We start from the raw sequence: 13,838 nt of genomic DNA, 5'->3' as shown, positions 1-13,838 counted from the left end.
TGCTGGTTAAAGACCAGGCCGTCTACCTGTTGATGAACAGAACGAGCCCAAATGTTCTCATTCGGTTGTTGTCCAATAGTAAAAAACACACACAATAGGAGGCATAATTGCTCTTTGCACTGATGAAAAAGGGTTGGCTGTGTCGAGTGTTTCTGCTGTTTGTCATTGACTGCAGCTCCTCAGGCTCCCCTGTGTTCTTGTTACTGCTCTCAGAAGGAGCTGGTTATGTCAGCACACCAAACCCACGCAATCCTCTACACTCACTGAACCACAGCCGTGGTGAGGGCGAGGGCTGCTTCCTTCGTATCAGTAAAAGGTCAGCGGAAAGGCTTCATGTTCAAACTCCTGCAGTGGCCAACTGGGGAACATCAGAGCGGATAATACGAAGAACTGAAATTGTAGCCGCAAATGCACAAAGACAAGTTGGCAAGACCTGAATCCTCGAGACAAAACTCCTAACTGCAGAGACATTCCCCTTGAAGTTCATCATGTGTTGTTCTCTCAGCACGAAAGAGAACGCGGTCTCTTGCTGCCACTTAGTGGACGTGAGGTGAACACACACACACACACACACACACACACACACACACACACACACACACACACACGATCTATCTAAAAGAGACCTATACTGTAGCTCCTGACCTGTATTGTTCCCCACTGACCTCATTCAAGTAAAATAAACACTTCAGAAGAAGAAAAGTTAGTCCATAATATTTTTTTTTTTTTACTTAAAAATGTGTACATACAACATTGTAATACAGACACGTGAAAATGAAAATGTAAAAATTGTTCAGTTTTTAAAACAAAAATGTAAATGAAGCCAGAATGACAGTATCATTTAAAAAAAAAAACAAAAAAAAAAAAACGACTACCTGGACACCTTTCATGATGCGACATACAGGCCACACATAAAACATGGGCAAACATACTCAAATCAACACCGGGAACAAACACCCTCTGCACCAAATCCATTGTTGAGGATGTCGACTTTTTTTTTTTTGTGTGTGTGTAGAAAACTGGTTCTACAGTGTAATAATGGCCGAGGAAGACAAACAGTAAAGACAGTCAAACATGGCATTTTTTCCTCATGCTAAGGTGGGCAAGCGTGTCATATTAACAATTCACATATTATCAAAGTGAGGATGTGTTCAGATGAGATCACTCGAGTTCCTTGAACCGTGCAAACATGGCCTTGCGTACTGCTTGTTTGTAGGTGGTGTGGTCCCAAACGACAGGCTCCTTCTTCTTCTTCTGCTGCAGAGAAAAGTGCAACGAAAGGTTTAAAAAAATAAATAAAAAGAAACGCCACATGAGCTGCAATCAAAGCTTCACACCTACCGGTACAGGTTCAGCTCCTAAACCAGGTCTATCACTGACTTTATTCATCTCCCTGAGCAAAGAGAACAAACAGTCAAGGCCCAAAACGTTCTAGAATCTTAAATGCTTTGATATCCATTTGATGAAGTCAGTTAAAGACACACACACACACACACACACACACACCTGGAGCTTCCCGCCCAGCTGTTGTGATGCTGCGGCTGTTGTTGTTGGTGTTTTCTTCTTTTCGGCTCCGGTGACCTGGAAGGCTCTCTGGAATTTAGCTGTGAACGACACATACCACCTTAAACGATCAAACCGACTAACCTAAAGCTCTCCTAAGCGCATGTTCTCCGTCATATTTATTTACCCGTACTTCTTTTTCCTGGTTCTCCAGCGCCTCTAGCTCCTTCTTTGACCTCTTGATCTTAAGGTGGATCTCCATATTTTGCTGTTGGGGGAATACATCAGAGCATTAGAGGCTATATTCATAGAGTCACTGTCACCTAATGTTCATAGAGAGGTTAATGGTTCGTACTTTGTGCAGGTCGGAGAGCTGCTGGTGGCGGAGCAGAGCGTCCTTGTTGGGGAACTGTCTCCTACACAGCAGGCAGGCCATCTTCTTCCAGTCCGTCAGCTTGGTGTCCGAGTCTTCAGACTGGCCCCCCTGACTGCTTTTAACTCCGTCCTCCTTATCTTCTTCCACCTCTTCATCGCTTCCAGCTGCATAGTCCGATGCCAGCAGACCCAGGGAGCCCATTGGACGCTGCGGAAGCAAACCAAACAAATGTTGCAAAGTCACAATGTATCCGTAAATAAATGATATGAATTATAATAATTAAAAAAAAACACTGGCCACATTTACATTTTTTTTTTCCAATGGTGCTATGAAGGAAGCAAACAAAAGTGAGTCAGGTATGAGGTACACCATGAGCTGAACATGAGGGCTCTTACCTTTGACTTTTCATCTTTCTTAAGAGGAGCGAGGGGCTTCTTAAAAAGATCATCTGCACCCGATATCTAAGGATGTAAGAAGAGAACCGAGACAAGAATATTTACAAGATATAATAAATAAATACTTCTATCTGCATTCATTGTAAAAAAAAAATAATAAATGTGGACGTTGGAGACGAGTCTCTAACCTTCCTCTCGAAGATAGCGAAACCAGCGTCGGCGGTCTTGGATTGCCTCCTGTCATCGTCCATCCCGCTCTTCAGCAACGGCGACGCGGAGCGAACGCTGTCCTTTTGACGATTCTGGATCTTTGCCCAGCGCTCCATATCTTTCATGATCTGCACAAACAAGAGACAAATGTCTAAACTCTCCCGTTTACACGACTGCGTTTCACACCGCGTGCGCCGGCATTGTAACCAAAGCGCTACCTTGACCGCAGCAAGACTTCTTGGCTTGTCGTTGTCCTTCTCTTTGCTATTTTTGGAGTCGTCGTCGTCTTTCCTTTCGGGAGCTGCCGATGAGGAGGAGGAGGAGGAGGAGGAGGAGGAGGAAGCCGGGACAGGCTCCGGAGCAGAGCCGCCATCGGTAATGGGAACCAGTGCCGGAGCTTCTGCGGCGTCCGGAGACTCCGACGCTTTCTTCATTTCCAGAGGAGCATCTGCTGCTGGGTTGGAAAGAATGGCCTGATCTTCAGCGGTCATGATCATGGGTTGGGTCGGCGTGGGATTGCCTCCTGGAACTGGGATGTAAGTCTTTGACGCAGCATCCCAGTACATGTACTCTTGGGATTGAGCATTGTAGAAATACTATACGCGAACAAATGAGAAGAAGAAAAAAAAAAAAAAAAGGAAAAACGAGAACTTAAAAGACAACCAAAAATAATGATTGAAGACATTTATTGTGGCTACAGGCTGACTAAACAGTACATAAGAAGCTTAAACTGCAGCCTGGGTCCTTTTATTAAGAAATCATTCAACACACATACTCTATAATAACATAGTTTCTCCCTTGCTATTCTTCTGGCCGCTCATTGGCCCGGAGAAAGCACTGGATCACTGTTGTATGCTCACCCTAGAGGTAGGGTCGTAGTACAGTGTCGTCTCAGGATCGTAGTAGAAGCCCGACGTGGAATCGTACAAGTAGTTGGTCATGTCTGGAATCTCAGAGCCTGGAGGAATCGGGACAAAATAGATACGACGTGGACGTTACGTGCATTAATGGATCAAAGGAGAAGTCCTTGAGAGAAAGGCGCCTCGACATTAAGCTCCCCGTCTTTTACATTTAGGACCTTTTTTGTCTGGAGTTCTTAAGAGTTGTTTACTACAATGTTACCTTTTCTGGATTCAAACGCTTGATGGGGTTCTTACCATAGACGTAGGGCTGCGATCCATCCGCGGCGACGGTCATCCCAGCTGATTCTGCGGGCACATGGGGTCCACCGGGCTGGTAAGACGGATCCACAGCTGGAGTCTCACCATAGCCAACTCCCTACGAGGCGTTACAAAGGAGATTTTGGAGGTTTGAGACAAGATCTCTATCCAAGATCACGGGTTTTTGCTTTTCGCTTCGCAGCCTACCTGTCCAATGCTGGGGTCTGATGACAGAGCAGGATGAGTGCTGCCAGACGTGAAATCACCTGGTGACAAATATCTTCAGGTTTAGTAAGAACAAACAATAAAACCGAGGGACCGAGATAGACCACGATATGTGCCCGAGTCCCAACCTTGCATTCCGGCGGGGGGGGCACCAGCAGGTGGCTGCAGAGGTTGCAAGTGCTGTGGAGGAGGTTGTGGGTACTGCTGCTGCTGATGGGCCAGAAAAAGAAAAAAACAACAAAGGTCATCCTCTTCTTTTTCTAACTTTGTAAAACAACACAATCAAGACCGCAACTTACCCCCATCATGCTGGTCTCAGGTGGATACCCGAGGATGGAACTGTTTGTTTTCTCAAAGTCTCTTCTGAAACTGAAACAGACGGACAATCATCAGGAACAAATGAGATGGGATTCCTCTACTGAGCAAAGCGGATCAACGACCCCTGACAAAATGCTTGACTTACTTTTGGTTCTTCAAAGGTTTTGCCACCTCCGCATAAACTCTGACTCCATCAACATAAAGGGGTCTGGGTTTAGTGAGGAGCTCAACCAGACGCGTCACTTGCTACAGAAGAAGACACAATTGTAAGTGCTGGGGGAAAAAAAAAATAAAAATCACAGGGAACCTGGATATCACAGACTTTTGAGGGAAACTGCGTGCATTCAGATCTTAAAGATACCTCATGGGAGTCCATGTCAACAAAGCAGAAACACTTGGCTCCTGGTGGCTTGGCCTTCACTAAGCGAACATTTCTTTCATCCAGATACGCAAAGGGATCCAAGGCCTTCAGGATTGTCTCTACTGTGGTGGTGGGCTTCACGTTTTTTATTATCATGGCTGTACAGGGACACAAGGGAAAAGCGTTGGTTATGAATTACAATAGCACATAAATATGTGAAAGTTGATGTTTCATGGCGACAAGCTTCAGAGAAGACCCAGGAGCTCAAGTCGACATACTTTTGCTGTCTTTAAAGACGGAGTCAGATTGGTGTGAAGCGTGATGAGGAAGGTTGCGGTTGCCCCATGAATCCGCCTGTTGGTCCGTTTCCTGCTGTTGGAGCTGTTGGTCCACCTGCTGCTGCCAGGCCTCGGGGGTCAGGTCGGAGCTACGCTGCCACTGGCCATGGGGCAACGGCTCCGGGGGGCCTTTTGGTTTGGACCCATCCAGGTTGGTCTTCAACTTTTCTAAAGGCTCATCTGGTCTGGGCAACTGGGGCACCTGGAGTTGAGGTACTTTGTGATCTGATTCCTAATTGACAGACACAGGACGGTAGGGACACTGTCAATTGAACTGTTGTACGGTAAACAATACGGTGAAGTGATGCTGTACATTTGGTTGTAGCGGCTACACTCACATGAACACTTCTTTCACGCTCCTCTGGCTGTATGTACTTCATGGATGCGGTTCTACTGCCAACCTTTAGGGATCCCTGAAAGAAGAAGAGAAATGATCGATCGGCATCGTGCGACATCTGTGACTTATATGTAAATAATACCAATGACACCCAACATGCACTGTGGCAGGTTAAGCCCTCCTCTTTCACTGCTGAGGATGAAACGGGCGAAGACTTACGATAGTGAGCAAAGCCCAGACTGAGGATCACGTGTCACACGGGCAGTTCGCCCCGACGCTACGCTAAATAGTTTAAAACGGAATTAGGGCTGCGGCTAAATTATTTGCAATAATCGACTAATCTGCAGATTATTGTAACAATTAAACAAGTGATCATTTGGTCCAGAAAAAAAAAAAAAAAAAAGAGAAAAAAGGTCAGACTGCCCAGGTCAGACGATTCTCTAAAGCCCAGGCTAACGTCTTCAAATTGCTGGTTTTATCTGACCAAAAACACAAAGATATGCAGTTTACTACACCAGAAAACAAACAAAAAGCAGCAAATCCATCAAACTTAAAATGCAGGAACCAGAGAGTGTTTGTCTTCAAAACAACTAAAAGCAGCAATTGATTTGCACAATAGGTGCCGATAGTTTGTCCACAGCACAATCCAAAAAAAAAGAAAAAAAAAAGAGAACAACTGAACTACATAGAGCAAAACGAGAACCAGACTCTCGGTAGGTGGAGTGTACTAACCAGACTAAGCCATCGTAAATAACCAGCATCCATGACTAGACTGCATTACTATGAGAAACTAGCAGTTTCAAAAGGGTTCCTGGCAAAATCTGCAGCACTGCGCTAAACATCCAGAATTCTAAACGTGGGTTTGTGCGTCAAAAAGCTGTCGGTGGAGAATTCCGGAGAATTTGCACAAAACAGATTAACCATTAAATACATTAAGTCGCACCATAGAGCACAAAGCAAACACATTCTGTACCATTCATGATAGCTTCGGAGCGGTGATTTGAATCTTTGATATCAAGATTAATGACCTTGCAACTATCTGCATCATCTAGATTTTTTTTTTTATCCTTCGTCATCAAACGCATTGGCCAAAAGCAACAAAATGCACCAACATTAGAAATAGCAAAGCCAAAACGACAAACTGCTCCACATCACAGCAACAATCAACCCTGATCCCAACTAACCCCATAGATCTCTCCATAGATCCACACACACACACACACACACACACACACACACACACACACACACACACACACACACACACACACACACACACACACACACACACACACACACACACACACACACACACACACACACACACACACACAATCAAATGCACATCATTTCTGTCCAGTGATGAAGACTGTGTTCGCCGTGTCAAGACGTGAGATGAATTCACAAAACTGCTCAGAGCAGTTGAAAGAAAGTCCTGGTGCCCGAAGTTCAAAAGACGATGAGTTCAAGAGAAGACCATCGAGAGGACATTAAGGAACGTCGACTGGAAAGAAGTGAACTGCTGAAAGAAGATACGTAAAGACCACCAGAGTCTGCAGGCACACCAGCGGCTTTGTGAAGAAACCCAAAACTGTCAAATAGATCAACAAAAGTATTAGAAAAACAACAACAATGCTGACTTGATGGTCCTAATTGAAAGAGAGGGGATCACCAAAGTGCACAAAGACCACAAATGTCTCCATCAGAAAGCGTGATTATCCATCAAACAGTTTCACCACAAATTCAACCTCAAGCTGGTGCTAGAGGAGAAGTCAGGAGTCATTTCATCCTCTTGGAACCATGAATCAAAATTCGTGCCAATCCATCGAGTGGGTGAAGAGCTGCTTCACTGGATACGTCAAGAAGGTAACCGCAACTGTTAGGATCTGTACTCTGGACATGAATATCCGCACCAAATTTAACGAGAACGTGTCCGATAGCCGTTGAGCCATTTTCACTAAACACCAAAAATGTGAACCTCATAATGGCGCCAGAGGAAAAGTCCAGGGAATCACCAAAATCGGCGGGCCTCATCGTCCGGGGCCCACAATCATCTGTGCAAAATGTCACCGCAATGCATCCTATAGTTGTTGACATATTTCAGTCTGCACCAATAGACCGGCCGTCATCCACAAACACCGGCATATCCAAATAAAATCAAAATAAAAAAACGCAAATGTAGACCCATACATGGCTGAGAAAACTACAGCGAGGTTGTGATCGCTAGAATGCTTTACCTGCCCTCAAATTTTAATAAAAAAAAAAAGGCTAATTCTCTCTTTTGCGAATAAGAAAACAAAATGTGTTTTGTGCGTTTACAGTTAAACTGTAGCTGCCGGGTTCTCACTAATAAGGCCAAAGGTCGCCCTCTGTGTGACAGAATGCAGCCGTCGCATTCATTTGAATGAGGCCAGTCTGGTAACGTGGAGCCCGAGCCATCGCAGCAAACGTCCGACTCACAGCACAGGTTAGTCCCGCAGAAGCTGCGCCTGGCTAAAGCTCTGCCGGGCGACAAACTTCCTCTTCCACCGGCGTGTGGCGGGCAATCAAAAAAAAAAAAAAATCGCACGTACGTTCCTCTGGTCGAGTGCTTTTGGAACGCGTCGCTCTCGCTCTACCGCTTACATCGCGGGTAAAAGATGAAATGAACACCCCCCCCCCCCCCCCCCTCCCAAAGGCACTGGTAAGAAAGGTGTCCAAATCTGCAGTTGCTTCCTTGACAACAGAAGCTTCTTTCGAGGGTCGCACAAAGCAAAGAGGAAAACCAATATTTTCTAAAGACACAAAGACTTGAAAGAGCCGCAAGTGGTAATTTCCTTTGATCCTCGTCGTTACAAAAGGCTAAAATCACAACAGAGGCCATGGTGGCTTCACATAGTACCTTCAATGTCATCATTTAAGTCCCCCCCCCCCCCCCCCCCCCCCCCCCAAAAAAAAAAAAAATATCTGTATCTTATTTTTGGAATGTTAAATCCATTCCAAAATTAAGCAATTTAGAAATAAATTTGAAAAATGAGGACTACAAGGGCGAGTAAACAATGCCAGGGATGTATATATCTGTGCACATACACAGTTGAAACTTATGAAATATATATATTTTTATATTGTAAGCGTTAACAAGTAACCTGAAGTACTACCATGGCATTGTGGATAACTACTTAACATTGTATTTATGTAAAACTAGGACCAACTGTTGAGGTTTAATGCATCTAAAAAAAAATGACGACATTTTCATCTCCTTAACCAAAGTAAGCTCACTAGCTAGTACAAGCAACCCCTGCCCCGCTTCTCTCCCTCCCCCCTCCCCCTCCCCCCAATCTACTAAATGCCCTCTCAACCCCTCATAATCCTGATGGGAGAGACGGCCTTCGTAGAGTGACGAGGATGGGCCACCTTGTTGGACTCCATGAAGTGGACTGCATCCTCGAGGTTTAAAAACTCCACATAGGCCGTATCGTAGCTGTAACCTGGGGACAGCATTTGAAATACAGATGGGTTTTTGTTAGTCAATGCCAGCAATGACAGTCACCCACTGAAACAAGAAAGACAGCAGTTCGTGAATACATCGAGATCAGCGTGAGCGAATTATTCACCTTGACTTACATACATACCTTTTTCAGGAAAAAAACAAAACAAACAAACACACATTTTGTTTTTACGCTTTTTGTTCTACTTGGTCTTCTGACGTCATATCGGACTTTAAGGCTCGGCTTTATCAAAGCAGATATTCCCAAAACCAGTGGCGATGAACGACTGCGTGGTGTTCACCATGGAGACACAAACTTTACCAGTCTTGTTTAAATTGAATTAAAAAAAAAAAAAAAAAAAAAGGCACGGAATATCTTTCTGCGATGACCATTTTTGATACATTATGCAAAATTAACGGCATTCGAGACATAATAATAATAATCTTCACATCATTCGTCTATGACCGTGATGATCCACTGTGGAAAGCACTCTAGAGCAGATGTTTAGATCAGCAGGATGAACAAAGCGCTATCGAGACGGTCTCCGCTTCAAGTTTGGGGACATTATTTTTCAGTACTTTTAAGTGTCACGCTGAGTCACTTGTCACAGATCTTTTTATAACTGACACCTCTCCAAAGCTCCTTGTATTGAATCCTTGGTAAATCCTCTATTTGACACAATGACCAGAAATCCTCAGATATGAAAAAGGATGGCATAACACCCCCCCCTCCCCTCCCCTCCCCTCCCTCCCCTTTCCTTCTTTACTGAGCGAGTTCACACAGACCACCAACAACAAAAAGCAACCAACAACGTGAAAAGAAAGAATGCGAAGTTTCGAATGATCGTAAAAGCGAAATGTCGTGGGACACGTTAGCGATCGACTGCCCCAAACGGCTCCACAGAGACACGGAGTTCTTACCTGGCATGACGTTTTTGATTTTCATCCCCTGCATCGGCACACCGTCACGGACCGCGAAGGCGCCGAGAATCTGCCAAAGAACGCGTCAGAACGGGTGAGCTGGACTAATACAGACACAGCCGGGCAGCCATGACGGTGAACACATGAAGTGGCTTTTCTCTTTGGATTATTACCTGCTCCATTGTGGCAGTCTTTGGAATACCAATTATGGATATCGTATTGGAAACTTTGTCCTCCACGGATGCATTCCTGTAATCTTGATCCTTTTCGCAGAAACGTTGATTAAAATAGATTTTTTTTTAAAATTAAACAGCAAATCTATTATAATAAATACAAAATACAGTTTAGAAACAAATACTAAACACAAACATATAAATACACTTACCTGAGAACCAGACTCACTAAACTTCGAAGGTGGGATTGGTTTAGACTCTCTGATGAGTTTCTCTGGTGCTTGAAGTGCCTGGTGCTTGTAATCGAAAGCCCTCCCGGACCCGGTTCTGTAATCGATGTCCCTGTAGTCTTGATCTCTCGCCTGCACAGTGCTGCTGCTGCTGCTGCTGCTGCTTTGGAAATCACCTTCTGTCCCCATCTTCCCTCTGGCAGGTCCTTGATTATGTGGGATATCCTTCAGCCCTTCGAAACAATCATTGGGCTTCTGGATCACATGCGAGGGCTGATTCTTCTCTTGGTGGTAAAGGAGCCTTTCGTCACAATTTGACTTATTCGGCCTGTGCTTCGGGTTCCTTTCTCCGAGCCAAGGTCCGCTCTCATTTTCTCTCCCGAGAGGCCCAGAGAGGAGACTTATTTCCTGGCGTGGGTGGTCTTGCGGGGCTTTGCTGGCGATCGACGGTAGATTCATGGCGGGAAAGTGGTCGCTGTGAGGAAAGCCGACCTCCTTCCCCGGGAACTTGACAGGCGGCCTATCCCTTTGCTGAAACGGTGGCGGATCTCTAACGTTCACGTCTCGGCCGAAACCTACAGGGAAGCTAGGTTTCGGGACATCTCCCAAACCTTTACCGACTTCTAGGAGAGGAGTCTTGTCCTTCCGACGGTTCTTCCATTCTTCCGCCAGAGTCATCTCCTCACCGCTTCGATAATCCATGAGGGGGCTGCCACTTGAATCGGTATATTCTCTCTCTCTGGGTATGTTCTCTGCGCCCATGAAGTCTGATCTTTGAGGGCCAGCGACATCCGTGGGCATGTTCGATCTCGCCCTGTCCACCTGCGGGACGTCGCTGTTTCCAAATCGTAAGGGAGATCGATCCCTCCCTCGAAATTCAGCTGACGGACGATTTCTGAAATCCACGTCAGAATCAAATCCGCCTCTCGGATTGAAAGGTGGCCCTCCTCTTCGGTCGGTGTCCATCGCTCTCCTCTCGCGTGGCGGTAAGTCCATATTATAGCCATCGCAGTCGTCAATGCCCACTGGGGGCCTGTCACGCATGTCCCTAAATCCATCATTTCGCTCCATTCGGTCCACAGGAAACCCTCTTCTTCCATCGATATTGGGATTGTTGAACGGTGGCGCGTCATAATTAAACGACTCTCTGTCTCTCATGTCCATAAATCTGTTGTTTGGCTCCCGCGGTGGCATACCCCTCCCTCCCATGTCTACCGAGTTCCTGCCCGGCCCCGGGAAACCAGAAGAATTCATCAGTTTGTCTCTGATGGAAATTTCGTAGTGCCTTCTTAGACTGAAGTCCGGCTCTTCTCCAGCTCGGCAAAAATCTCTGTTTTGCTCTCTGTCTCTCATCTCACGTTGGTCCATATCGCGGCCCCTCATGGGCGGCCCATCCATCCTTCTCATGTCCATAGGTGGCATATCTTGAGGTCTCGGGCCCATGTGACCCATGGGACCCATGTTCATCCCATCTCGACCTCTATAATCAGGCATGGGACGATCTCTGCCGCCGAATCTCTCTCCACGATGATCACCACTGGAATATATATATATGTATATGTATCAACATATTAGGCAACTGATTTGTTTTGAAATGCAAATAAGCAAGGAACATCAGGAGCCATATTATGCAGAACTGCAAACATTTCATATGCTAAATACGTGCACAGATACTCAAAATCTCTTTCATATTTATAAAATGAGTTTTTAAATCATGAATGATGCTTGTTTACCGAAAGGGCGGTCCTCCCCGTGGTCCTTGCCCTGGCCCTGGTCCATCCCACATGTTTGTAAGTCAGTATCTTATCTGGAGGCAAAGTGAAAGGTTTTGCATTATTTCCTGGTAGATGACTGCACCACGTTTGACTTCGCAGTGGCAGATATATCCATCAGTAGAACACCGAAAAGAAATGCACGTTGAATGCACCCAAAATTAGGTATAAGAAGCGATTCGAAATATATTACCGCACTACATTTTTTTTTATTTATGAAGCCCAATATTATAAATCGCTTATCTGCCTCAAGGGGCTTTAACAATCGGTACACCACATGACACCCTCGGTAAAAAAGAGGGATGAGGGATCCTCTACCAGGACGGACAGACGTGCGCATGTGTACAGAATACACCGACGTAAAATCACAGGATGACACAATCATAACTAACATGATGTAAACATAAGGTTACACGAAGAAGCGATGGTGTAATGTGTTATTTCGGTGCTTCAGTGACGACACTTAAAAAGATGGCAGCATACGTCACAGCTAGGCTGGTTACAGTGGCTGGTGTGATTGCTAGCGTTGGCCCGCTACTAATCTATCACAAGGCCTTTCAATCTACGCCACAACAGGAATACACGTCGTTGGTGTTGAAAGTGGCTGCACTTCACTAAACAAACTCATTCAGTGGAACTGTCGCATCGTAATAACAACGTTATGATGATTACACTAGCGAGGAAAAAGAGCATTATAACAAACGTTAGCCCATCGCAGGAGATCATTCACAGGGTGCAGCGGTTGGAGCTAACTTGGCTAAAAATTGACGTTTAGAAGCCGGTTTCTTTGCATCTTTGGATCTTCCACCGGTTGTATATTTCAATATTATCCAGTAGATGTTGTTTCTTTAACGCCTACCTTGCTTGTTCTTCGAGCTCAAGGTCGATATTGCACAGGATTGTTGTTCAGGTCGTCGATTGCTTCAGCGAACTGACGACAAATGGAAACGAACGTCGGTCTTCTTCTTCTTCTTCTTCTTCTTCTTCTGTTGCTACAGCGGAGACGAATCTCATTCTTCTTCGGTGTAGCCCCAACATACTACAGGCACATTGCTGCCACCCAGCGGTTGTTTATTGACCTTGATAACATAACCTCCCCCCAAAAAAGTAGTATATCCATATATACAGACATATATGTCGTCTTTAAATAAACAAATCATCGTGACAAAATCAGTGCAAGAGCTCTTCTTTCTTGATACACCACAAACCTGTAAAATTGATGTCCAGATCCATTTTAGTTGAACAAACAGTTCCTCTGCTATCTAATTGGCCACTGGGTAGTTTGCTTAATTTGTTAAAAAATATTATGGACTATATCAGTCCCTAAAAGCCATAACAAAGATCTACTTTTGATATGGCTTTTAAGTCTTAAGTGGAAAATATGCACATCTGTACATATGCTAAATGCATTATTAATTGTGTGTTAATTGAAAATAACTACGCAAAATCTTGGTTTTACCCTCTAAAAATTCTGTTAATCTTCTTTTGATGAACAATCGGTATTGACCAATATCAATTCTGAATTTTTTTTCTTTTTTATTAAGTACTGACTGCATTTTTCGCAATAAAAAAGTTGGATGAAAGTGAAATGGTGGTTGGTGGCGTGGCCTGAGATGTCCCATAATAACACTGTCAGTGAGAAACAACTTGAGAAAAAAATGTCACAGTTTCAGCAATATCAGTATTGCTCATTTTATTCATTCACAAGCGTAGTAGCAACCAGTTAGCTCAGCTAAATGTTGCTAAATATACACGTAAATAAAAAAATACACATGTTTACAATGCAAAAATACATAGTGGTACAGTATATGGACTCAGCTATAAACTGTGAGATGTTCTTATTACAAGCGACAACACAACAACATGACAGCTAAAACATCACTTCACATACAACGCTCTAAATTCAGTTTTCTGTGTTTTAATCGTAGTGTCAAAGAGGACGGGAAACAAGTATCAATACAGCAGCGTACAACTAAACAGAAGGGCGGCTAAAACATTTAAAAGAAATCAGTAAGTAATAATATTCAAGTTGTTCCTTTTAAAACGTTTCAGC

The 13,838-nt window shown here is 44.5% G+C and overlaps 1 protein-coding gene across 4 annotated transcripts; it reads right to left on the bottom strand.

Annotated features, from left to right (window-relative positions):
• Positions 1 to 698: 698 nt before the first annotated feature.
• Positions 699 to 12,767, bottom strand: rbm6 (RNA binding motif protein 6). 4 transcript variants are annotated; one of them, XM_068712190.1, is made up of 23 exons: positions 12,645 to 12,767; positions 11,747 to 11,820; positions 9,996 to 11,550; positions 9,784 to 9,873; positions 9,611 to 9,680; positions 8,617 to 8,690; positions 5,225 to 5,299; positions 4,827 to 5,118; positions 4,549 to 4,706; positions 4,333 to 4,433; positions 4,169 to 4,238; positions 3,998 to 4,079; positions 3,852 to 3,910; positions 3,642 to 3,762; positions 3,345 to 3,442; positions 2,703 to 3,080; positions 2,463 to 2,612; positions 2,275 to 2,340; positions 1,859 to 2,086; positions 1,691 to 1,771; positions 1,507 to 1,604; positions 1,342 to 1,393; positions 699 to 1,257 (listed from the first exon to the last, which is right to left on the bottom strand). In XM_068712190.1, the coding sequence occupies exons 2-23, from the start codon at positions 11,797 to 11,799 to the stop codon at positions 1,162 to 1,164; spliced, it is 4,047 nt and encodes a 1,348-aa protein (XP_068568291.1). In that variant the 5' UTR covers positions 11,800 to 11,820; positions 12,645 to 12,767; the 3' UTR covers positions 699 to 1,161. The 4 variants fall into 4 exon arrangements, with proteins under 4 accessions (XP_068568291.1, XP_068568293.1, XP_068568292.1 ...); XM_068712192.1 differs by having other exon boundaries at positions 1,697 to 1,771; XM_068712191.1 differs by having other exon boundaries at positions 3,998 to 4,076.
• Between the last annotated feature and the right edge of the window lie 1,071 nt (positions 12,768 to 13,838).

The sequence above is a fragment of the Cebidichthys violaceus genome, unplaced genomic scaffold, assembly GCF_023349555.1.
Source record: "Cebidichthys violaceus isolate CVI_PGR_0920_01 unplaced genomic scaffold, fCebVio1.0.p SCAF_17, whole genome shotgun sequence".
NCBI classification, from domain to species: domain Eukaryota; kingdom Metazoa; phylum Chordata; class Actinopteri; order Perciformes; family Stichaeidae; genus Cebidichthys; species Cebidichthys violaceus.
The sequence above is the reverse complement of the archived record's forward strand: the minus strand, read 5'-3'. Positions and strand labels throughout refer to the sequence as shown.

Excerpts from the sequence above, each read along its gene's own strand:
- rbm6 (XM_068712190.1), bottom strand. The coding sequence starts at position 11,799 with ATGTGGGATGGACCAGGGCCAGGGCAAGGACCACGGGGAGGACCGCCC. Across the intron at positions 5,300-8,616 it reads ACTTCATGGAGTCCAACAAG|GGATCCCTAAAGGTTGGCAG; the intron begins GTGGCCCATCCT and ends TTCTTCTTTCAG. Across the intron at positions 3,081-3,344 it reads ACTACGACCCTACCTCTAGG|TATTTCTACAATGCTCAATC; the intron begins GTGAGCATACAA and ends GTTCGCGTATAG.